Consider the following 25,102-nt stretch of genomic DNA (forward strand, 5'->3'; position numbering starts at 1 on the left):
AAAGTTTTGTTTGGGTTTTTCCCCCAATATTCAATACTGATGGATCAATTCTATTAATTGCACAAATAAAACTAATCTCTAGGTTGACAAATGACTTTTCTAAGGGGACAGGCATGGGGGTGATGATGTTCTTTGTATTAAGAGCCTGTGAAAACTTGAAAGTTTCATTCTCAACATCCTGGAATACTGTTTTTGGTTTTCTTTCTGAAATATGTTCGGTTACCAGGAAGAAATGACAATCTCTATTAAAGGTCGGGCCCTAGTGCTATAGTTCAGAAAGGGGGTTGGCCAGAGGGAGCGCTGACACATGCAGTGTTCTGTCCGGCTTCTGCCTGATGACTGAGATGGCAAAGGACTGAGATTTTACCACAACAGCTGGGATGTCTTCCTTCGAATGACAACATACTCGTATGTGTCCTAGACTTCTATGGGATCCCTTCATGATTCAGTGAAGTTCCTCAGACATTCTCCTGTCATTTATTACTGTCTTTTTGTAGCTTAGAATCTCTTCACCTCACTGGCCCAACCCTAGCTCGTTTTTCCAGGTGAAGACCTCGGAGCTCGTCACAAAGAGCATCACCGTCAACCCACGTGCCTCAAGGCAAAGGGGAGATTGAAACACTGCAAGAAGAAATGCGCTCTCTTGTTCCCTGGCAGGGTCACTAGCTGAAGGATAATGGCCAGGGAGAAAAACCCTGCAATGAAACCAAGACCTCCGTCCACCCTTCACCTCTGTAACCTGCATCCTGTCAGAGCCTTAATTATCTCCTGCTGAGGGGAAGGAAAGGGCCGTTCTTTGGGAAGCGTCGGGCTTACTCTTTGCTCCAGCCATCTCAGGTGGAAAGTGTGGGCAAAGCACGGAGGAGAAGGATGTGGCTGCAGCTCAGAATGAACACCCGGCCCCTCCCTTTCCCTTCCTCCTTCCAGACTCCAAACCAAAGCCTTGCCCTTGTCACGAGGTTCAAGCCTCCCCACCACTCCATGCTCACACACATTCCATGCTGGGATGTCCTTCCATCCTATCCACCGGGCAACCACCCACGCATTCTCCGTGGATGAAGCCTGGCCCTGCCCCTGCTCCTCCTCCAGGAAATAACATCCACACTCTCTCCTTCCAGCCCCGCCCCCCCCCAACCAATTCCTACCCAAGCAGGCAGAAGGCTCCAAGTTCACTAGTTTCTCTACATACCTGTTTCCTTCCATTAGACTGTAACCACCCAACCTTTAATGCTGGATCTTTTTTTTTAATACAAATGTTTTTCCTTATTGGAAAAGGGATGCATGTTCATTTTAGGTTATTTAGAAATATACAGAAAAATGTAAAGAAATATATAAAAATGAAGTTTTTAGTCCTAGCCAGAGATAATGTTCTGTGAACATTATATATAACAGGCTTATCCTTCCAATCTTTTCCCATGCAGAGATATACAAATATTTAGATTTTTCTTTTCCTTTACTAAAAGGGATCATAATCTAGATATTGTTCTATAATGTGCTCTTTTCACTTAATACTATATTATAAACATATAAGGCCTGATTAGCTGCTGCTTTTGGGTGTTCCCTTGTAACATAACTCTATTAATATATTACATCTCATCTTATAGTAAATACGATCTCCTTGCCTTATTCATCTCTATATTTCTAATGTCCAGCCCAGGGCCTGAGATATATTAGATACCCTGGGTGGCAATACCCTCATTGGGCTTGACTTCAGAATATTCCCAAGTCCCTCTGACAAGCCATCACCAGGATGAGGACTTTTTTTTTTTTTTTTTTTTTTTTTTTTTGCGGTACACGGGCCTCTCACCGTTGTGGCCTCTCCCGTTGCAGAGTACAGGCTCCGGACGCGCAGGCTCAACGGCCATGGTTCACGGGCCTAGCCGCTCCGCGGCATGTGGGATCTTCCCGGACCAGGGCACGAACCCGTGTCCCCTGCACCGGCATGCGGACTCCCAACCACTGCGCCACCAGGGAAGCCCTGAGGACAGACTTTTAAATCACTCCTGGCAAATGGGGTCAGGCCATACAAGAGGATTTGCAAACTCCAGACCTTTGGGGACCATTAGGAAACAGAAAAGAAAAATGGTCCTGTGTCCGGGGTGATCAGTGGTGGGGACCGTGGTTAAGTGGAGATCAAATGTCTTGTCTAAAGCGTCAGTCTCCTCTTAGCTCCAGCCAACTGCTGCCCCATCAGGGTGCAGGTGCCATGTTAATTCTCATCCACCTTTCTGGCCTTTCAGAGAGGCCAGAAATCTAGATTTGTATATGAAATACCCAGGCTGTTAAACCTTGGTTCAGCCATTGTAGTTACCCCTGCTGGCAGATATGGCATTTAATCGACCAGTTTGTTTCTTCTGCTGGAATATGTCGACATGGCACCTCTAACCTCCAGCTTGGTTTCTACAGTGGGTGAACCCAATAATGGTGAGATGGAAAAGGAGGCTGAAGGATGAATGCTCAGTGTCAGCTCAGATGCTGCCCTGTTTCTAGAAAATTTTAAGAACTCATTCCTTTGACTAGAGCAGTGGTTCCCAACTGGGGGGTATTCTGTCCCCCCGCCCAGGGACCTATGGAACTATCTGGAGGCATTGGTGGTTTCACAAATGGCAGAGGGTGCAGGGGGTAGTGCTGCTATTGGCATCTGGTGGGTAGAGCCCCAGGGATGCTGCTAAACATCCTCTAGTCCCACAGCAAAGGATGATGCAGCCCAAACTGTCAACAGCGCCCAGTGGTTCTCAACCTTGGTTACATATCAAAAACACTTGTGTGTGTGTGGGGGGGAGTGTTTAAAAAACTGATGGCAGGTAGAGCAATTAAGCCCGTGCACCACAACTACTGAGCCTGCGCTCTAGAGCCCACGAGCCACAACTACTGAGGCCGTGTGCCACAACTACTGAAGCCCACGCACCTAGAGCCCATGCTCCGCAACAAGAGAAGCCACCACAATGAGAAGCCCATGACGTACCGCCACAAAGAGTAGCCCCCGCTCGCCGCAACTAGAGAAAGCCCGCACACAGCAATGAAGACCTAATGCAGCCAAAAAATAAATAAACAAATAAATTAAATCTTTAAAAAAAAAAAAAAAAACTGATGGCAGGGTCCCACTCCAGAAAGAGGGAATCAGAATCTCTGAGGCTAGACCTCAGGCCTCATGTTTTCAAAGCTCCCAAGCAATTCTAATGTGCAGCCCAGGACCTAGACCCATGATATTGAACGAGGAGCACCCTGCACGCATCCAAAATGGGGCTGCCCCCTCCCCTCCCCACCATAGCACCTACTCAGGGCTCTACTCAAACAGGCGCTCGATAAATCCTTGTTGCCTGGATGGGGGAACAGATTAGTTGTCTATCATTAGCCCCCTACAAACTGCTGTGCTGGACTCGTACTGATTTTCAACATTCCATTGGTGGCTGATAGAAGCTTTTTTTAAGTCAATTATTCAGTAAGTCAAAAGGATACAACTTCCAGCAGTCAATCAGCAGCTACCAACATGCTTTCTGTTAGAATAATTACTTCTGAGAGTGAAAGGTACAGAAACAATCTGGACAATATATTCATGCCAAAGGAAGCTTACAAAATTAACTTGCTATCTTTTACGTCACTCTTCCTGGTCATATGCAATGAGAAGAATTAGAAATTGCATATTAAATGCAATTCTGGAAACTTCCATCACTATCACTCAAGGAGAAATGAGATCAGAAAATGAAAAACAAAACCCCAAAGCAGGGCAGGAAGGGAAGTCTAATATCAGGAAACCGCTAATGTGAACCAGATCTCCTAATAATCAGAATGATTTCATCAGTGACTTATTCGCACCTAATCAAGTTAGGGGAAATTTTCACAAGTCTGGGTGGAAGCTATCAAGCGGGGAGAGATGAGCATGCAAGAGGAGTTTAGGATTGAAATCTGCACCAGCCAACCAACCTGCCTGCCAGTTGTGGTATTACTGCCCATGGCACCCTGGGGCTTGCTGAGCTTGGCATAGAACCTCCAGTCGGGTGTGCAGAAAGCCTGGGGTCTTTATCCAGAGCCATGGCTAATACTGGGAATGCAATGGTCCACAGCAGAACCCCATCCCTGGATACTGGAGCCTAGCGATGGACTGGTGATGGAGACGCAGGCAAACATGGACCATTCAGTCCAGTGGAGGGGGCCACAGTAAGAGCCTTGCTGGGAGGGCAGGTGCTGAGGCCTCTGCAGGAGGGGTGCCAGTGCAGCCCTGGAAGCAGTGAGGAAGTGGGAGGAGGCATCTCAGCTGCGCATAAGGAGGTGTTAGGGATGTGAAGGGCTTAGGGGAAGACTAGCCCTGATGAAAGAAACAGCATGGACAAAGATCTGGAGGTAAGAGAGAACTCGATGTGCTGGGGGCACCCCAAGAAGTCTGACACAGCTAGTGGTTCCTCAGAAGGTGGGCAGAGCGGGCGAGGTTGAGGCTGGAAAGGCAGCAGGGCCAGATCGTGAAGGCACAATGTCCTGACTGCGGGGGGCGTGCATGGAGAGCTTCTTTCTGGTGGAAAAAAGGTAGGGATCCTAAAGAGGGAAGTCACAGGGTCAGAGGAAGACACTGGGATTGGCGTCAGACAGACCCTGCGTTCCCGCGCCAGTGCCACCATGTTCTGCGTGACCTTGGGCAAGGGACTAATCTGTAATCAGGGAATAAGGAGAACACCTCCTTGTCAAGGTTGTTACAAGGATGAGTGAGATATTGGGCTGGCCAAAAAGTTCATTCGGTTTTAACTAAAAATAAAGATATTTTTCATTTTCACCAAAAACTTTAATGTATTCACGAACCAAATGAACTTTTGGGCCAACCCAATATATGCGGGGCTGGGGGTATAGGTGAAAGAATGGTTGCGTTGACACTGGGAAAGGACTCCAGTGGATGCAGAAGGAATAAATACAAAAAAGGGAAAGAGGGAAGAGAGATGAAGAAGACTGTAGTCTGTGGAAGAGTTTTTTGGGGGAGCTTGGAGACAAGAGAGGAAGAGGAAGAGGAGGAGGGAGTAAACGTACCAGGAATCTAATCCACTGTTTTGGTATTTTCTCAAAATACTGATATTCCTCTGACTCTGGGCCAAGCTGCCACGGGCCACAAGGGACACGTGGAAGGCCCCGTCACCTGGCCCGCACCGGCTCTTGGAAAAACTTGCTGCTGTTGCAAGTTTTATGGTTGTGGTTGTTTTTAGGGCTCGACCATCACAAAGGCCCCTTTCCAGGATACACGTGGCTCTGTGGCCGCAAAGCCCTCGTCCACCCATTGGAAGGCAGGGCCTCCAGAGATCTGCCTCCGTGGGGTGGAGTGTTATTCCCACCCCAGCCCTGGGTTTTTCTCAATCTCTGCCTTGTAATTGTGGGGGGATATCACCTCTCTGCTTTGCCTGCACCCCAGCAGACAACATGAGGCCTCCGGTACTGTGAAGAAAAGGCAGGTGTCTGGGGAATAAACCCTATGTCCAGAGGGAAGCGGAGAAGCTTGCCCTCTGATGATAATTGCATTCCACAGCTTGCTGTTTCAGCAGCTAGAAGCAAACCCAGGCCTGATTAGGTTCTTATTCAATAAGACTCTCGTCCATGCAAGATCAGGAGACATGGATTTTTCTAGACTATTTTTTGGTCAGAAAATGCTCTGGAATAGACTGCTTTGGTCTCAGGACACTAGACTATACGGAGTCAATGTCATTCTTATAACAGCACAGTAACCCAAACTGATTTATAATATAACTTTTTGGACATTAAAATGTTAATGAAATTGCTGTCATGAAAAAGAATAGCTTGAATTTCTATTTTAACCATTCTCAAGGTCCCATCTCTTTTAAAAAATTCATTTCCTCTCACTTGAAGAAACTGCTATGCCATCTAATTTAAAAAATCAGTTCCCCTCCCCCCAGGGTGATTTACTTTCTCTATAGACAAACGGTAGTAACCGGCCAAGAATCTAAATGTTAAATGCAAGGAAAAATGAGATCTTTGGAAATGAAAATAAATGATCAATTTTTCTTCCTTCGGAGAAATCGCTACTCCCAAAAGATACAGGATGTGGAAAGGGGAGGAAACAAATGATTTCAACTCTAAGTTCCTTGAAAGCAGCCACTCAGCCTTCTTATCTTTCTTTCCATCTATACATTTCTGGACATTTATGGAGCATGTGTGGATGCCAGCTCTCACTTAGGAAACTCACAGATCAGGGCAAATGACAAACAGATCACTGAGGTGAAATGAGAGAAGTGCCTCCAGGAGAGACAGGTACTAAGACTGCAGGGTCAAGAACCCCAAAGATAAAGGAGGGCAGGGATCGTATCACAGAGCAGGGGGCATTTGAGTAGGGTATTGACAGGTGAGTAGAAGTTGTCCAATTGGAGGGAGAAGTAGGAAAAGACACATGTTGTATGGGGAAAGCTGAATACCACAAACTGAAAGGAAGCACAGCTGAAGAGCATGGCGGAGGACAGGCACGTGCTGAAGACACACACAAACCCAATTCAGTGCCTAGATCTTATCTTCTAGCTGACAGTAGCATTAGAAAGGGTCCTATGCAGTATAACAGATATTATTCTGGCTTCAGTGTAGAAGACAGACTAGCTGGGGGTGATCCTGAGTTGTGAGGCCAGGGAGGCAACTACTACACTGGTCTAAGCAAGAGATGAGGAGGACCTGCACCAGGGCAGTGGTGGTGTGGATGCAGGAGAAGGGCAGGTGCAAGAGACGCCTGCAAGGTGGGATCAGCAGGACTGGGTGAGCAGTCCCTTAGCCTCAAGTTTTCATGCAGAGAATGTGGAAAGCTGCAGGCTGACGGCCAACTGCATAATTCATGCTGAGAAGGAAAGAGCCAAAAAAAAAAATGATAGTGGGAGGATGGAAAAAGGTGGGAGGCATCTAGCTAAGAAGAAAAGGGCAAAGGAAACTGAGCAGAGAACAGGTTGGATTAGTGCCACATAACCTCAGGTTTGGAAGAGGCCTTCCCTGATAAGTGGCTTTCTGGCTTTTCTTCACATACTTTTGTTGATGGGGAGCTCATTACCTGTAGAGTCATCCCATTCCATTGATATCTTTTGTGAGTTCTTTGAACCACAATCTTTTCCTCTGGCTCCACAGAGCTTCCTTTGAATTTTTACTTTCAGTTGCTCAAAAACACTTTTTGGAAACCTCTTTGATTTAGCAAGAAGCAGCTGGATGGCCTGGCAGGCCTCCCATCCTGCTGATGGAGAATCCTCCAGTAGAGCAGGGCAGAGGCTGAGATAAATTCACAGTGCAGGAACACAAAGTAGGGGACACGTGTGGTTGCCCACTCTTGCCCTTGACCTTGGGTTTTAAGCTACTTTAACTGTCTGAGTCCCCTGCCCCATCCCACCCCATCAGAAAATCACCAATACCGTGCTGTTGCAGCCAGCAAAGCAGGCAGACAGGTAGGTGATGCCATCTGCTCCACACACTGGAGTGAAGGAATCCGTTTGGCATTCACAGTTTTTATTGCAGGACGAGTAGGGGTCCAGGGCCGAGCCAGGTGATGAGCTGGAAAAGACAGGAAACGTGGAACCCATCAGAGAAAGGTCAATTTCTGTTGGATGCCCCCAGTGATAGCCCTCTGCCCTCTGTGGTCATGGTCGCCACTGTGGTCATTGTTCAGGGAAGGAGGGTCAGCAGTGCTTGGACTGTGCATGGATATACAGAAGCTGCCTCTGCCCGTGTGCTCCCATTCTGCCTGTCTGACCTCGCAGGGTGGCAGGTAAGCCCAGCCCTACTTCTCCTGACTTAACTCCATGAGAAGGCCTGGTGGCCTGCTCAGAGGAGGAGGCTGGTGTGGAGAGGAACTGGTACCCTGCAGGCCAACCATGCTACAGCCCTGATGCTCCAAACTGGATTCACAAGGCAGCTGCAGAGTCTCACGTAGAAAAGGGGACAGCTATTGGCACCAGATATGTAAGGACTCTCTGTAATTCCCTCTAAGGGCAAGTCTGATTGGACTTTAGTTCAAAGTCTTGGGATAATAACTAGGAAATAAGTTGTCCTATAAGAGGTAACTTCTTTCCATTCTTCTCTCCTTTTTTCCCTTCCATCTCTCCCTCCCACACTTATCAATACCTACCATGGCTCAGACCCTGTAATTACTATGTGAGTCTAACGATAGATTCTGATGGCTTAAGGAATTGTTGGGACTTCCCTGGTGATTCAGTGGTTAAGACTCCGTGCTTCCATTGCAGGGGGCGTAGGTTTGATCCCTGGTCAGGGAACTAAGATCCCTCATGCCATGCATGCGGCCAAAAAAAAAAAAAAAAAAAAGGAATTGTTGAAGTCTCTTACTTTAAGTTGAAGTTTAAAATAAAACTTATTTTTAATTTTCTATCTTCACGTCATTCCTAAAGTCAAATGCCAAAAATAGGCATTTGAGTCCTCTGGGGAGTGAATGTCTGACTGTCTCCCCAGTGCTCCCTTGGCCGCCCTGGGAGAGAGCCTTTAAGTGGAAGTCAGCCCTCTCTGCCCAGAAGGTTCACATAGATTCTTCGACCCTGGGAGGAAGATCGACAGAGGCATCATCGACTTCGCAGCTCATGGTCACTAGGGACAAAGCTGGCTCCATTAACCTAACCCAGAGAGAGGGTCCTGGCATCCTGGGCAGGCAGGGGTGGCAAGACCTTTCTGGAACTTACGTGTTTCCATAGGGAACAGTAACCCCAGCCACAGGGCCCGTGTCACAGCCCAGGAAGAGGAAGGAGACGTAACAAGCGGTGGACACCAGGTTGACGAGCATGGCCATCCGAATGGCCCCGAGGGCAGACAGGCTGAGTTTCTTCACCAGGAGACCGCCCAGGAAGATGCCCAGACAGGCACATGGGATTGCAGTCATCCCTGGAGGAGAGCAGAGGGGCGGGGACCATTAGCCAGGGAAGAAGGGCCAATGAATGCAGACACTGGGTGCCAGGCCCGAGGCTGAGCCCTGCACGGACAGGATTCCCTGTGACACCACTGTGGTGCCACTTGCTCCACTGTGCCCCAAAGTGTCTGTTAATGGCCTCATTTCTACCTTCAAGGAGCTCACGAAAATTGGGGAAGACAGACACGTAAAAACTCAATGATTAGGAGTCTAAGTCATACACCTTGCATGCTAAGTGGGGAACCCTCGTGGGAAACACACCCAGCTGGTGTGGGAACAACCGAGAGACAAGTCAGACCGGCTGGGAACACGCACGCGCATTTGAGGAAAGCATCAGGGAGCAGTGATGTGCCCTCTGTGCGTTTTCCAGGTGGTGTGAAGGAAAGGGGATCAAATTGGGGATTTTCTCCCACTCTTCAGGCAAGGAAGGGTCTGGAGGCTCTTTAACCAAAGGTCCCAGAACTCACCAGCCTGTGGAGACGGTGTTTTAACCAGCCCCGTGACCTCTCAGGAAGCAGCATCAATCAAATCAATATGTTTCGTAGCTCCTGGTGAGTAACTGGCATATATTTTTTTCCCCTTTCCTATAAACAGAGCTATCTGCAAGGCAGCAGGACCATAAACCTGTCATTTCTGATTCTCAGAGATTCAGGGCATCTTAGGAGGACCAAAGGATCCTAGGGTTCCAATCTCCTGTTTGGTTTTGTTCTGTTCTGATTCACTTCAGCTAAACTCAGCTTTAAATTACTGTGTGTCATTTATCTACCGTGTAGATTGTGCATGGCTAATTTTCCAGTTTAGGCTGCCTCTGCCTTGCCAATCAACAGACCTCTAGGTCAACTGACTACATCAATCAGCTGGTATGTGCTAAAGGAATGCAAATTAATTTTAATATTCGGGTGAGAAAAACAACCAGGGAGGCTGAGCTCTGCAAAGGAAATAGCACAAGTCACACTTTTTGAAAAACAGAGTATCTCTGTATTATTTGATGCTCTTGGATGATCTGTGCTTGGTTCTCTCTCGTCCTGGTATAGATGATCCTCAGGACCCCGCCCCTATTTGCCTGTCTATACCCCATGCCATACCACTCCCCCAACTATGCCCAATCCTCCTCTTCTCTCTCCCTGGAATAGGCCAAATCCATTCAAGCCCCCAGTCTCTGCACTTGCTGTTTCCTGTTCTAGGACATTCTTACCCTCTATCTTTACTTGGCTGGGCCCTATGCTCATCATGGAGGCCTTCCCAGACCACCCCGTCTAGAGTGGTCCTGCAGCCCATTTGGGATTTCCTACTGTTTCTTGCCCTGTTTTATTGTTTGCATGGCTCTCCCCAGTATCTGAAGCTGCCTCCGGTGTATCTGGTTTTCTTGTTTCTTGTTCTCTCTCCCCCTCCTAAAATGCAGCTTCCCTGAGGACAAGAACCGTTCCATCCTGTTCAGTCCCGGCTCCCTGTGCCCAGCACGGTGCCCAGCACAGAATGCGCGCTTGGGGATTATTTTCAAGATGAATGGAACAGCGAGCAGATGGGATTTGTGTGAGTGAATACTGATGACCAGCGCCCACGCCCAGAGAGCAGGTTGCATTTTGTTCCATTTTCCGTCAGAGGCAGCAGGGAGCGGCCCCTGGTGATGATGGTAACTATGGCAATAACAGGCTTTCGGCACCTTTTCTGCAAGCCATCATCAGCCTTCCCTCTCCCTCCCTGACGTGTGTGCAGCCTTAGCATGCGGGCAGTTATCAGAACTTCCCCCCAAACTCCATCCTCATTAACTTAACCTATGCAGATTGAGTCCTTTTTATCTTCACGCATAAATCAATGTCATCAGCCCTTAATCATCTGTGTTGCTCTTTTCTGAACTCTGCCCCATCTGCTGATGACTTCGTGGGTGGCCCAGAGACAGCGCTGATGGCCCAGGATGACTGCAGGGGTCCATCCCCTAGGTCTGCGGGGGCTACTGATGAAGCATTTTTGGACACGAGCCTTGCCTTACGCTTCTGCTGCCTCTCTCTGTCCCCTAAAGGCCCCCTGCCAGCCCCTCCTGCAGCCAGCCTTCCAGAGTCCATGCCAATAGACTGATGCTATGGGCAGGGCACAGGGAGAGGGCACGTGTTCTGCCTGCCTGGGCTGCCAGCCGGATGGACGGACCGACAGATGGGCCACCAGGCTGCTTCTCCACATGGCGAGAGAGGGTCTCCCTGTGCAAGTGCTCTAACAGACAGAGTCCCTGGGACAGAAACAGGCGCAGGAAGGTGAGATTGTTTTTGACCTTCTGCCCTGAAGACTACTGATTTGTTTGTTGATAGAAAACTTTGGAAATCTGTCCTGAAATAGAACATAGCCCCAACTTTGAAGCAAATGTAATCAAAATGTAAGGAGCTGCTGCAAAGAAATCAGGAAGTGAGAGATAAACTCTTTGGGTGCTGGAGGGCAAAACCTGAGAGACTGTAGGTATAATGAAGAAGTTATAACTTTAATTATAGAGAGACACATTTTACCCTATCTCTGTCAGACAGGTACTAAAGGGCTGACTGCATCTTGCTAATACCTCTTGGAAGAAATACTTATCAAACAGTGGACGGTAGAGAGTTATTAGTAAAAAAGAAAAACACAAGGCTTTCCCAGGGAGAGGCGCTGGGATCTGGCCACATCATTGCTGGTAGGGTTTTAATTTTTTTTTAACTTGATCCCTTATGTCCTGTGAAGTGCATAAGCTTAAGGGAACACTGATGAATTTTTGCCCCTTTATACACCCCGGTATTAAAACATTTCCAGCAGCCCCAGGGGCTCCCTGGTGCCCCTATTCCCTCCACCCTCAAGGGTAACTATCATTCTGGCCTCTATCACTTCAATTAACTTTTCTTCTTTTTTTTTTTTTTTTTTTTTTTTGCGGTACGCTGGCCTCTCACTGTTGTGGCCTCTCCCGTTGCGGAGCACAGGCTCCGGATGCGCAGGCCCAGCGGCCATGGCTCACGGGCCCAGCCGCTCCGCGGCATATGGGATCCTCCCAGACCGGGGCACGAACCCGTATCCCCTGCATCGGCAGGCGGACTCTCAACCACTGCGCCACCAGGGAGGCCCAACTTTTCTTCTTTTTAACTCATAAATCTGTACTCTTCTGTGTCTGACGTCTTTCAACTCTGTCAGATCCATCCACATTGAGGCACGTATACAAGCTCTTGCTTTCTCATGCTGTATGACTGTTCACTGTATGAATATTCTATAATTTATTTGCCCATTCTAGTATCGATAGATATTTGGGTTGTTTCCAGTTTGGGGCTATTATGTATAAAACTGTTTTGGATACTGTTACCTACGCATATATAAATGAGTGGACCTAAACGCTCATTTCTGTTGGATTTATGCCCAGAAGTGGAATGCTTGGATCCCAGCGTAAGCATATGCTTTTAGTTTGCATGGTACTGCCAAACAGTTTTCCAAAGCGCTTGTACCATTGTGCACTCCCACCAGCAGTGTATGAGAGTTCCAGTGGCTCCACATCCTCAGCAACACTTGGTACTATCAGTCTGGCAGACATGGACTAGTATTTCATCGTGGTGTTCATTATGTGTTTTCCTGACGACTCATGATGGGTCAGCACCTTTACATGGGGTTTATTGGCCATTTTGTGAAGGAAATGCTAAGGAGAAGATCAGAAAGTATCACCTCGCCCATCTCTCTCAGGACATGATCTACTTCTACTTAACAGAGAAGATAATTCCACGGGGCTGGAGCCCTCTCGACTGCCAGGTCGGACCTGTCACATTCTCAGGGGCCATCCTTGTGTCTCTCTCCTTCTCTGCACTTTCAGAACAGACGAGCTCTTCTGTCAAGGGCTGTGCACCATACTCCCTCTCTTTGCTGCACATCGCCTCTGCTGGTTCTTTCCCCTCTGCTTACACACCTGCTCAAGTCCTTCTTGTCACAATAGCAACTGTCTCTTAGCAACAGCACAGTCACTACTCCAATCCCTTGACTGCAACACACACTGCCCACCATGTCTTCTCTCCGTCCCTCCACCGCTAAGCTCGGGAAAGTGTCTTGCAGTCCCTGGCTATTCCTTCCCTCTTGTGGGCTGCTCCCCTGCTGCCGTTTCATGGACACAGCCCTGACACAGCCTGAAAGATGTCCTGGTTGTTGAAGGGACCAGAGGCATGTGAGGCCACATCACGCGTGGGCACTCATGCTGCTGACAGCTTCCTTCTTGGTATCATCTCTTCCTTGGCTCCCGTGATCCACGGATTTCTTTCAGGAGTTGCTTCTTGAACTTCTCTATGGCCTCCTGTATTTCCTATGGGCAGTGTTTCACCCCCTCTATTCTAACTCTACACATTTTCCTTCTGCAAATTCCACTCCTGTGTCCTCAACTACCATGCACAAACTGATGCAACCCACATCTTCTTCTTCAGCCCTCAACCATGCACAGGACATCATGTAGCTATACCATGGCCATCTCACACTCAGCAACTTCAACTCTGATCTCACAACCTTCCCTACAGATCTGATTCTTTTCTGCTATTTCCAGGTTTCACAAATGGTACCACCCCTTGTCTGAGCCAGAAACCTGGAAGTCATTCTCGACCCTTCATTCTCCTTCCTCTGCCATGAGACCACTTTCCCTACTGCATATAAGGAATGCTCCTTCTCATGAGGGCAAACTGGTTTTCTTTAGCATGTCAGCTCCAAAGGACTGGAAGCAGATTCCTGTAGTCTACTGCTGAGAAGACTGGTAAGATCACGCTTGAGCTTGGGGAGAAGGAGTGTCATGATCCACTAACTACATCTGCCATGGGCACAGGGATAGAGGGGAGCATATGGCTTCCAACCTCTATATTTGCTGACCGTGGGTTTTATGCTGCCAAGAATATTCTTGCTTTTTTATGTTCTTGACCAAAGCCTACTAAACTTTCAAGATCCATCTTGATTCCCCTCTTCCTTCCTCACATCTCCCCCACAATTCTCCAGTTCACACCGATTTATAGACTCCCTGGCCTGTCACAATGCTTCCTATGCACACTTTATATTTTAGCTCTTTATTATCACGTACTTCTAGCAATTGTCTCAGGCAAGTAAATCTTACTCCAAGAAAATACTTGGAAATTCTTCTGCACACTGACCACATGTATATGCTTCTGCAGGGGCAGCACAGTCTGGGCTGTTTGGTCTCAGTCAATTCTTATAGTATTACAAGCAGTGACAGTCTCTCTCTACCCTCCTGGGAGGCTGAGAAACGGACTCACCGAGCAGCTGGTTGGCAGAAGAGGTGGTGAGGTTAAATTGCTGCTCCAGATACTTCCCCAAGAAGGCAGCGAAGCCAGCCACCACTGCAATCTCCATGCAGGCGGCCAGGATGATGCAGGTAAACACAGGGTTTGAGAGCAGGTGCTTTGTGACCTTCGGGATCACTGCAGGGAGAGAAGCAGAGGACAAAGGTCACACACTGCACTCCCAGGCCTTCTGCCCCCAAGGCCCCAATTTGACCCATCTCAGTAAACAGCATCAGGAGTCACCTGGTTGCTCAGGCCAAAGCCTATAACCTGTTAAGTCAGCCATAATTGTGAAAACTCTGGCTTCAAAATACAGGCTGATTTTTTTTTTTTTTTTTTTTGTGGTACGTGGGCCTCTCACTGTTGTGGCCTCTCCCGTTGTGGAGCACAGGCTCCGGACGCGCAGGCTCAGCGGCCATGGCTCACGGACCCAGCCGCTCCGCGGCATGTGGGATCCTCCCAGACCGGGGCACAAACCCGTGTCCCCTGCATCGGCAGGCGGACTCTCAACCACTGCGCCACCAGGGAAGCCCTATGCTGATGTTTTGTCAACTAAACTGACAACTACTAAAGCAGGAGAAACTACATCATGCTTTTTTTTTTTTTTAACAGCACACTGGAAACACTATTTTATAAGCCATCACAAGTTATTTCCAGCCAAAAAAAAGACAGAGGAGTTTGGGGTTTGTTTCTCAAAAGGGAAAATATAACTTAATCATATTATAATTATAAATGTATTAATTATGTTATATTAATACATCTAAGTATATATTATCAATATACCTGTGATGAATATTTATAATGGTGTGTGTTAAGAAAATATATTTAATCATTTTTTTCAGCAACTTATTTTTTTTAAATTTTATATTGGAATATAGTTGATCAACAATGTTGTGTCAGTTTCAGGTGTACAGCAAAGTGATTCAGGTATACATATACATGTATCTATTCTTTTAAGAAAATATATTTCATCTTAACAGTTTCAAGAAAGAAATGAAATTATAGTGTATGTATATGCATACACACATACACACACACACACACACAATACATATAATCCAGCCTCCACCCCCCCCCCACCTTCCTTCTCACAACCACATTCGCCTGGCCAAGCTTCCATGAGCTTTCACTTGGGGAAGACTAGGGTCTTGGTTTTCACTCTTGATCCAATATAATCCTCCCCTATGCAGTAGTCAATGGGATCAGCTCAAATCAGTTTCCTACTCAAAACTCCACATGGCCAAAATCCACACTTGGTACGATAGCCCACAGTCTGCCCCTTGGCTATATCTGATCACACTTCTGATCACGCTCCATCCACCCTCTGCTCCAGCCCCACCTGCACCTGGTCCTCCCCACCCAGCCCTTTGCACCAGGGCTCTTCCTTCCATTAAACGCTCTGAACCCAGATCTTTGCTCCATCTCTTCCTTATTCCTCAGGTGGCCTTTCCTCAACACCCAAGGCAACCTAGAAGCTGCTGCCCACCCAGCCCTGATGCTCAGGGCTCAGATGAGAGCTGATGGTGGGCAAACGTGCTTTGTGGCTTGTGTACCACTTTAATTACCAATGGAGCCAAAGCAGGTTTTGTTGAGGTGATGCATTTCAATCTTATTTTATTATACTCTGTTTTTCCTAAAGTAGGTGGTTTCATAAACCAGTCAGATTTCCTTTTAATGTGGTGCTTTTACAAATGAGAGATTTGGGTTTCTTAAAATCCTTTGAATGTAATCACATTATTTGGCTCTTTCCAGCCATTAGAATCCTTTGTACATGGTCTTTGACCAGATCTCCTCAGCTATGGAGTGATGACATATCCTGGCAGTATGCAAGGGGTCTGGGGGTATCAGGAGAACCCCATCATTTCAATACTTATGCCATTATTTTGACGTGCACTTAGTAAAAAAAAAAAAAAGTTAACTAAAATAAAACTAATACATCAAATGCATGATTTCATAGCTACCATAGCTTAAGATGATGCTAGGTTAAAACAAGTAGATTTAAAGCTATTTAAAGAGAAAGTTATGTAAATAACGGTACAGGTGGTAAGAAATAGGCAAAAATGTGTAAAAGTGGTGTACCAGTTAGGGGACAAGTTAGGGGATCTCTGTTCTGCTGTACTCATAATAATGTGGAACATTTGGCATGTGGTGTACTTGTTTCCACCTGTGTAAATAGAAAAAGATAAAACAGAGTCCCAGATGAAGCAAGTACTATTCCAAGTCTAGGAAAAACCAATCAGTGCCCATGGTCATACAAAATAAACAGGTGAGCAGTGTCTAACACTGCATTCCAAGGTGATGAATTAGCCAGCTGTCCTAAAGAAGAGAGCTAATTACATAGGCTCAATCTCATTTCCTAGGAGATGAAACCTCTAAATGGCCCAACTAATTAGAATAAAATAATAATAGGAGATACATAAGTTTTTAATAATGTTAACAGACAAGCTCAATAAATCAAAATAACAGAACAATGGGTCAGGAACTGGCAGATACACACAACATAAAATTTATCATTTCTGGGAAAGATACCAAGTTTCAAAAATGAAAATCTCTATATAAGATAGGGACTTAAGGATCCTTTGACGTACTAAAAGGAACTTAGTTATGGAAAAGGACTGAGCCAGATGATTGGAGGCTCAGAATCACTGTGGGCTGAGCAATCTGATTATGTATCCCAACCAAGAAACAACCAGACAATAACCAGAGCTGGTGGCCTCAGCTGTTCCACGGTGGTTTCTCGTTAAACTACTAAAATCTTAGGAAGGTAACTCTTGGATTAAATGCAGGTGCACACATGCACAAAATAAAACAAAAACTTTAAAAATGGTAGGAATAAGAATAAAGATGGTGAGAAAACAACTTTAAATCCATAGTATTTATATATTTATACCTGCTTTATTGCAAGGGACTGGCCTTTATGCGTGTGTTCTGTTCATTTTTTACAGGGTTTCGAGCATTTATAATAATCTGACTTTTTTAGAAATGTCATCTCAAATATTTGTCTAGAAGAGGTTACACTTAAAATCTATGTTTAGGGGCTTCCCTGGTGGCGCAGGGGTTAAGAATCTGCCTGCCAATGCAGAGGACATGGGTTCGAGCCCTGGTCCGGGAAGATCCCACATGCTGCAGAGCAACTAAGCCCATGTGCCACAACTACTGAAGCCCGCACGCCTAGAGCCCGTGCTCCGCAACAAGAGAAGGCACTGTGATGAGAAGCCTGCACACCGCAACAAGGAGTAGCCCTCGCTTGCCACAGCTAGAGAAAGCCTGCGCACAGGAATGAAGACGCAATGCAGCCAAAAATAAAATAAATAAAATAAGTAATAAATTTTGAAATAAATAATAAATAAATAAAATCTATGTTTAAATGTTGGAAAATTTTTCTTTGTTAAATTCACATTATTAAGTATTGTATTTAGAGAATGTTGACTGTGTAATGTTCAGAAATGTGTACTGTTTGACAAATATAGAAGATGAATACATTGGGCATAAACAAAAGGTAATGAAGTATTTGTCTTCATAAACAAAAACCCTTGGATGTTAAGACTCCATCATCATAAATCACTGCTAATAAGTGAAGGCTGATTTGCTATAGTGTTTGGCACATTGTGATGGTGTAATGTACCTGTGACAAGGGACTGGTTGATTATGTCACAAAACACCAAGCTTCACAAAGAGTGGTATGGATTACATGGGCAACCACAGCACTTCTTGTAATAAATGAATTTGAAAGCCCCCAACTATTCATGTTTTGGTGGGTAATAACACTGTTGTTCCAACATTGTAGTCTTTTGGCATTAAGATATTTAAACTTTGGAAACACTGTTGACAAACAGCACGTTGGGGACATTTTAGGAAAACCATCCTGTACCATACTTTTATTGTAGGCTTCATTTTCTTTGTTACGGTGCAGACTCTTTAGATCTGGGGATTTCAGTAGGAGAAAGCACCACAGCCACACTTGCTTGAAAATAAAACTGCTGCTGAGCTGACACCACCAGCATCCTCCAAGTAGGAACTATGTTCTCTGGCTCAGAAATGATGCCAATGAGGAGTTGAGTTTGATCACATTAACTATTTGGGCCTCAGTACCTCCTTGTCCTTGATCATGGCCATCGTGGTTTATTTGGGGATGACGAGGGCACTTTTCAACAAAGGCAACTCCAGCTAATGGAACGTTTTCATACTTCAGCAAGCATTTTAATTATTCCAGAGATAATTCCATTTCAGTTGGAAGGATTCCTTGTCAAGATAGGAGGCTGCCTGATTTTGTTTTAATATCTAATGCCTAATTTTGCCTTGGATTAGATGTGAAAATCATTAAGTTTGAGAATTATCTGGCTGAAGGCCCAGGGAAGACTCAGTGGGCCTCATCTGCATGAAGAGCCTTCTTTTTTCCACCTAAACCCAGCCAATTCGCCTCCAGAAATGACAGCTTCCTCTTGTGTTCAGCTATTTTCCTCCCAGTTTCTTCCCCCCATTCTGGGTTTTATTGCAATGACTTGTAGTACTGTCAAAGAAGATTCCTTTTCAAAGGTTCAATCTACCCTCCAAAGCCCCAATATGAAAAGGAGTATTAATTAGCTTGATCCTAGGGCTATCCCAGTGTTCCAAGCTTTTTCATGCAAATGGATTGTTAAGCCCATAAAATGCTAACTTTCCAAGGTGGCTGTAGCTAATGAGGTGGCCCAGACAAATAGAAATTGGTGAACCAAGGCCACACCAGGCTACCAAACACCTACAGTCTCCCAGAGCTATTTGCTTCTCACCTTCTGATTTAGCCTCAGAAGTTGGGAGCTGGGGTAGGAGGCAGGCGGGCTTGTACCATGCAGCCTCACAGCTAGGGAAACCTTTTCACCTCTCATCAGGAGCATGGTGATGCTACTAGAGGAATGGTACGAAGTTGGGAAGAGTGGCAGGGGAGTGATCTCCAGGGAAAACAAGTTTGCTACTGCTAGTTTTTGGAAGGCAGTCCTGTAGGATGGAGTTTCTTGGAAAATTGTGGGTTCTCTAAGAGGGAGAAAGGCAGATTTAGAGAAGTCGTGAGGATTAACCCTGACAGAGCATTTCCTGTGTGCCAAGTACCATTCTAACTGCTTACACATCCACTCGCATGATCCTCACAACAAACTGTGTTCCTGGGATGATTAAAATCCTCCATTTACATATGAGAAGACTGAGGCAGACAGCGGCCCCATGGTTAAGGAAGCAAAGCAGAAACTCACACCCTGGCACCTGCTGCCACACCGTGTGCTTATAACCATTGTGCTGTTCTGGTCTGGGTTCTGAGGGGTGCTGATGTTGGCTTGAGGACTAAGCATGCAGGCTGCCCCTGGTAATCAAGCTGCAGCTTAATTCTTAGAATGAAGAATAATAAAACATTCCCACTGGGGTCAGGGAAAATGAACAGATCTGACATGACTAAGGGCTTAGTCCATGTCGTTTGAAGGCAGAGAAGTAGGAAAGGAAGGGAGGGGGACAGAGGAATGAAAGAAAGGATTGGATAGCCTACAGAAGAGCCCTGTACCACAGAAAAGGTTTCACTGAATAAGGTTGTATAAAATAATGGCTAAGAACCTGGTCTGAGGAGCCAGGTCATTGGGATTTGAATTCTGGCTTCAAGACTGGCCAGAGCACATGACTCCATCCCATGGATTGCCACAAACATGAAATGAGACCCACTGCATGTAAAGCATGTGGCCCAGGGTTTCTAGTCTAGAGTACAGGTAAGAGTCTGATGGGATTAATGGCAAAGATTTACTGTATAGCACAGGGAACTGTATTCAATATCCTGTAATATACTACAATGGAAAAGAATAGAAAAAAAGAATATATATATATACATATATATATATATATATGCATAACAATCACTTTTCCGTACATCTGAAACTAACACCATATTGTAAGTCAACTATACTTCAGTAAAAAAGAGTCCGATAGGATTAATAGTAATCAATATAATAGAAGTAATCCTTGGCTATGTTAGGGAGAGAGCCCTTGGGCTGGGAGGAGGACATCAGGCTTACTACAGGAATGCCTATGTGATCAGATGTGATGAGTAGAGTGGGGAAGAGACTGGAGCAGATGAACTGAGCTCCTGGGAGCCAAGGGCTTTCCAAGAAGAACCCCCTTCTTCAGGGGGCTGTTCAGCAGGTCAGGGGGTCAGGAGGCACAAGTCCTTGTCCACTGCCCTTCCTGGGAACTGGAGGTACTCTGGGAAGTGCTCAACGTGGGGCTCAGTTATACTCCCCTTGACCCTCAGATCTCTCTTCCTTCAGTCTCTCTACTGAAGTTGGCCTTGACTTTCTTTCTCTTTAATAACACTGCTGTCAATATAGCATGGTTAACATCTCCCAAGATGGGAGATGGAGCCAGTCTACGCAACTGCTCAGGAATCATGACAATGACCACCAAAGCCTGCCTCGCAACCAGTGTTGGATGGGCACCATGGCAAGGTTTCTCATTTTTAACTCTCACAACTATTACAATAGGGGGTGGTCCTACCATCCTCATTTTAGACCCAAGGAAACCAAGGCTCCCTTGAGAGGCTGAAACCCAACAGTCCGCATCCAGAATGCAAAACAGAGAAGCGAAGGAGGGTGGATTTGAACTCAGTTCTGCCTGTACTCTGGGACTCATCTCTAAATCTTCAGGTTTCTGGGTGGGGCCTCGAATCAACAGAAAAGTACTTTCCTAAAAGGTGAGCCACCATGAAGTGCTTCCCAACATAGGAGACCCATGACCAGAAGAGAACAGAGGTGGGGGGATCTGGGTGAGATAAATAACAGTATTCAAGTCATGACCAAAAAAAAAAAAAAGAAAGAGGAAGGAAGAAATAATGGAGTGCAAAAAGCACACCATCATGGAGGCACAAGAGTGAAGCCAAGGTAGAGCGAATCCTGGGAAAAATGAAGTTTCATGGGGTAGCGTGAATGTTCACCAGCCACCAAGTTGGTTCCCACACGCCCAGGGCAGGCTGTCATCCCGGCACCACCGACCCCACTGGATGCCCTTGTCTGGGTCCTCCCATCTGTCTCATAGGAGGAGCCAGGTGCTCTCAGGTAGAGCAGAGGTGGAGCAGCTCCATCCCCAGACATGGGCATCGTGCCTGGTAAGAGCAGATGCTTAATACGTGCAAAGTAGATTAAAGAATCCAATAAAGAAACAAATGAATTGCATAGCCTTGAAAGGTAACTGTCATAGTCTCTTAAGGAACATTAGCTGTAGAAACAGAGACCAATTTATGATCACACCATCCATGATGTTCCGCAGATTCATGGGCTGTGAGAATAATTAGCCAATACGGTCATTTCCATCACTGATTCTGGAGGTGCCCAAACCATCCCTTGAGTAGGTAGGGGTGGGGGAAATCCCAGTGGGAGGGGAGGCCCGTGGTGCCTCCCGGAAGCAAGCGCCTACCATGAACTTGGTCCCAGACCAGCAGCCTTGGGCCCCCTGTGGCCTCATCACTATAGAGGAGCCTATCCCCTAATCTCTGCCTGGGGCATCCAGGGGAGCTTCTAGCACCCTCTCACGGCTAACTTTGAAAGCAGTAACTACCAGGCTTCTGTCTGCCCATCTTCAGTAAGGTAATAGGCAGACAGTAACACCTCCCTTGGATGGAGAAGGTCGCGGTTTGAAAGAACAAACAAGAAGCCATCAGCACAGGAAACGAGCATCTACAGCGAGACCCAAGTGTCAGATGAGTGTGGATCGGTTAGGACAACCCAGAGCCCATCAATTCCACTGATTCTTGAAAAGTCACCACCTCCTTACAGCCACACCAAGGAGGAGCAGTGTGGTTGCCCACCAGTCAGTTTAAAGCAAGAACTAAGTGTCCACAGTGGCATGCCTAGGGGTCATCCCAGTCATTTCCTGGCATCAGCAGTGTGAAGTCAGAAACATGATCTCCACATATTTCAGAGGTGGAGGAAGGAGCTTGGGAAGCAGCAGGCTCTTATTCAGACCCCAGTACTGCATCTTTCCATGTTGGCCACAGACAGAAAATGACTAAGGAAATCAAGAGTCTCCTGTAAGCGAACGGCCACTTTTATAACTTCACGCCAGCCCCTAGAACCTTCTCTGGGAGCAGGGCACCCCACCTCAGTGGTGGCCAGGCTCACTGCGTCTGACATTCACAAAAATGCTAACGATGGGAGAATTCATTCCTGGGAAGTCTGGAAAGAGAAACAGCAATGTCCAGAAAAGAAACGGTGAAGCCAAGCACCCAAGCTCACGTACGTGCCCATCTCTAAACCTAGGCTTCCTAATGCTACTTCCGGAAGTGCTGGGTTTATAGCAGGTCTTCTCAGAGCCTTCAATATGCTAATGTCAACCTCCAAGAGTCATGTCACAGACTGTCCCAAGCTTATTTCATCAGTGGGTCACCTCCCCCATTTTATCTTATATGCAACTGCAGAGAAATTAGCCCCTGGTGGAGACCCCTCAAGGGACCCCCACCAGCTCTGACATTTGTTTTCTATTGGGAGCTCACTTAGAATCTTCTGGGGAGCTTTAAAGACACCCAGATGCCTGGGTCACCTCTTTCCCATCCCCCTTCCCCACCACAGACTCAGAGAATCATAACTTGTAGGGATGCGGCCCCTGAATATGTGTGTTTCAAGAAAGCCCACATGCAATGCTGACTCAAATCCCCAGTTGGGAAACAATGGCTCATAAAATAAAGTCCAGTCTCGTTAGAAGGGTAATGAGAAGGCCCTCAATAATTCATTCATAATTTTACCAAAGACTTACTGGGCAGCTTTGGATCCCAGGAACTCTGCTGGATGTGGAAGCTGAGACCAGCCTGCCTTCTATCATGACCTTCCCTAAATCCTCTTCCCAAAACCAGATGTCTCTCTTCCATGCACATCTCAGGTATGCCAGCCCGGAAGCCTTTGCCCTCCCCTCCATCCATGGGAATCCTGCTCGTCCTTCAAGATCAGGCTGAAATGATGCACCCTTCACGCACCTGTCTTCAAATCCTCCCTCTGTGGTCCTCACTATATCCCTTTGAACCTCCCATAATCCTTGCCACCTTCTATCCTGTATCATAGCAACACTTCATAAGTGCCGGAAGAGTTAGCATGAATAAAAGAGTCCTGGGATCCCATAAGTCTGAGAAATATAGACTAAAGCAAAGTCAGCCAGCTGGCCTCAGAGGTGGCCTTCTCAGAGCCTTTAACACAAACATATTCTATGACTCTCCAAGAGCATCATAGTATACATATGGTTTCCCAACTTATTTGGCCATGTAACCACTACTCCTGGTTATCATTGATTTGTTTTTCTCTGAGCATCTCAGAGGACTCAGGTTCCAAGGAACTCCCGTTGGGAAATGCTGTCTTCTAGTTTCTTCCCTCCTTCCTTCCTTCCTCCCTTTTTTCCTCCCTCCCTCCCTTCCTTCCTCCCTTTTTTCCTCCCTCCCTCCCTTCCTTGCAAAACCACGAGGAGCATCCACAGTGTGCCAGGCATCGTGCTAGGTGCTCTCACCTATGTTCATCTCAGGCGCTTTGCTGAAATAACTTGAGATGGAGAATCATGACTGATTCATGGATATAACCCCCAGCACATCCTCCATCGACACTGATACGAACACGATGAAACCACTAACCAGTCTGGACCCCGGGGACCTGTAAAAATGACACCTGTGACACGGCAGCCTCTGAACCACAGCTTGGCATAGAATTCCAAGAGGTTGGGAAGGCAGATGGTTTCCTTGGCCACAGAATCAAGAAAGAAGACTTTAACAGGAAACCCACACGAGGGGAGAGCACAGTTCTGAAGATGAATCGCACGATAAAAAACACTCAGCCGTTTAGCCCGCAGAACAAGGACTCTCAGATCACCAGGCTGCTCACAATAACACTATGCTGAAAGGCAACAGGCCCTTCATTAAGAAAGATGTAGCAGAAACCGACTGCTGGCTGGCAGACGATGGAGGTGGCCTGGCAGAGATGCGGAAGCCAGAGGCATGAGCTGGGTCCCACGGCCAGGCCAACGCATGTGGGGCCCCCGCGGGAACAGTGGGTGGCACAGAGGTGAGGGGCGAGTATGCACCCTGTCCAAGCAGCAAGATGCTCGCTAGGAAGATGGGCAAGTAAAGACACGCACCCAAAGGCACAGTGCAGGTCAGCCTGAGCCACTGGGCTGGCAGACCCTCTGATTTGGTGGCTGAAGCACCAGGAGCAGATCCTCCTCCCCACACAGGTAAGTCACCTGGGAGCCAGCTGTAACACTCATCACAGGTAGAGCTCCTGCTAAGCCAGTGTCTGCGGGTGGGTCAAACACAGGCCAAAACTCTGGGAGGGGCTGTGTGTGAGGACAGCTTTAGGGAAAGCAGCAAATCGTGCTGGGTTGGGCAGTGCCTGTCCAACGATCCATGCACCCCCCCCCATTTATCAGATGTGTACTGAGCATTGGCCATGTACAAGGGCATGGGCAAAGACGGATGTGGTCCCTGACCTCATGGAGCTTATGGAGGAAGTGATCACTCCTACAAGGGTCACATTCTGACCATGACACAGAGAGCAACATGCCGTGGAGGGGGTGCCATCAGGAGGTCAGGAAAATGTCCTTGGGGAAGTGATGTGTGAGCTGATGTCTGAAGATGGCATTAGAATTCCAGGGGTGGGAACAGCAAATGCAAAGTCCATTGAGCCTGGGGAATACGGAGGACTAAAAAGAGGCCAGCAAGGTGAGACTGGTATGGTGGGAACAGGGCGGCAGGTGTGAGAAGAGGCTGGAGGAGCAGAATCTCACTGGGCTGGCGGCCATGTGAAGGGCTCGGCCTCTATCTGTCAGGATCAGACGCATTCTGAATGTATCCCAGTGTGGATGACAGCCTGGAGGGGTAGGGCAGACTGGAGTACAGGACAGACCATGAGTGGGAAGGAGAGGTATTTAGGTGCTGAAGTCAGCAGAACCCGGTGATGGATGGCATTAGGGGTGTGGGTGGGCAGAGGAG

The 25,102-nt window shown here is 47.0% G+C and overlaps 1 protein-coding gene across 2 annotated transcripts in view; it reads right to left on the minus strand.

The window, feature by feature from the left end:
* The window catches only part of SLCO3A1 (solute carrier organic anion transporter family member 3A1), a 337,444-nt gene that overhangs the window by 31,165 nt on the left and 281,177 nt on the right, over positions 1 to 25,102 (minus strand). For both annotated transcript variants that reach the window (XM_081226813.1, XM_081226812.1), the window contains exons 5-7: positions 14,107 to 14,271; positions 8,646 to 8,844; positions 7,371 to 7,509 (exon numbers count right to left, since the gene is read on the minus strand). In XM_081226813.1, coding sequence (XP_081082939.1) covers positions 7,371 to 7,509; positions 8,646 to 8,844; positions 14,107 to 14,271 — 503 coding nt within the window. The remainder of the gene's footprint in view (positions 1 to 7,370; positions 7,510 to 8,645; positions 8,845 to 14,106; positions 14,272 to 25,102) is intronic.

The sequence above is a fragment of the Mesoplodon bidens genome (assembly GCF_964165515.1).
Source record: "Mesoplodon bidens genome assembly, chromosome: 3".
Taxonomy (NCBI): domain Eukaryota; kingdom Metazoa; phylum Chordata; class Mammalia; order Artiodactyla; family Ziphiidae; genus Mesoplodon; species Mesoplodon bidens.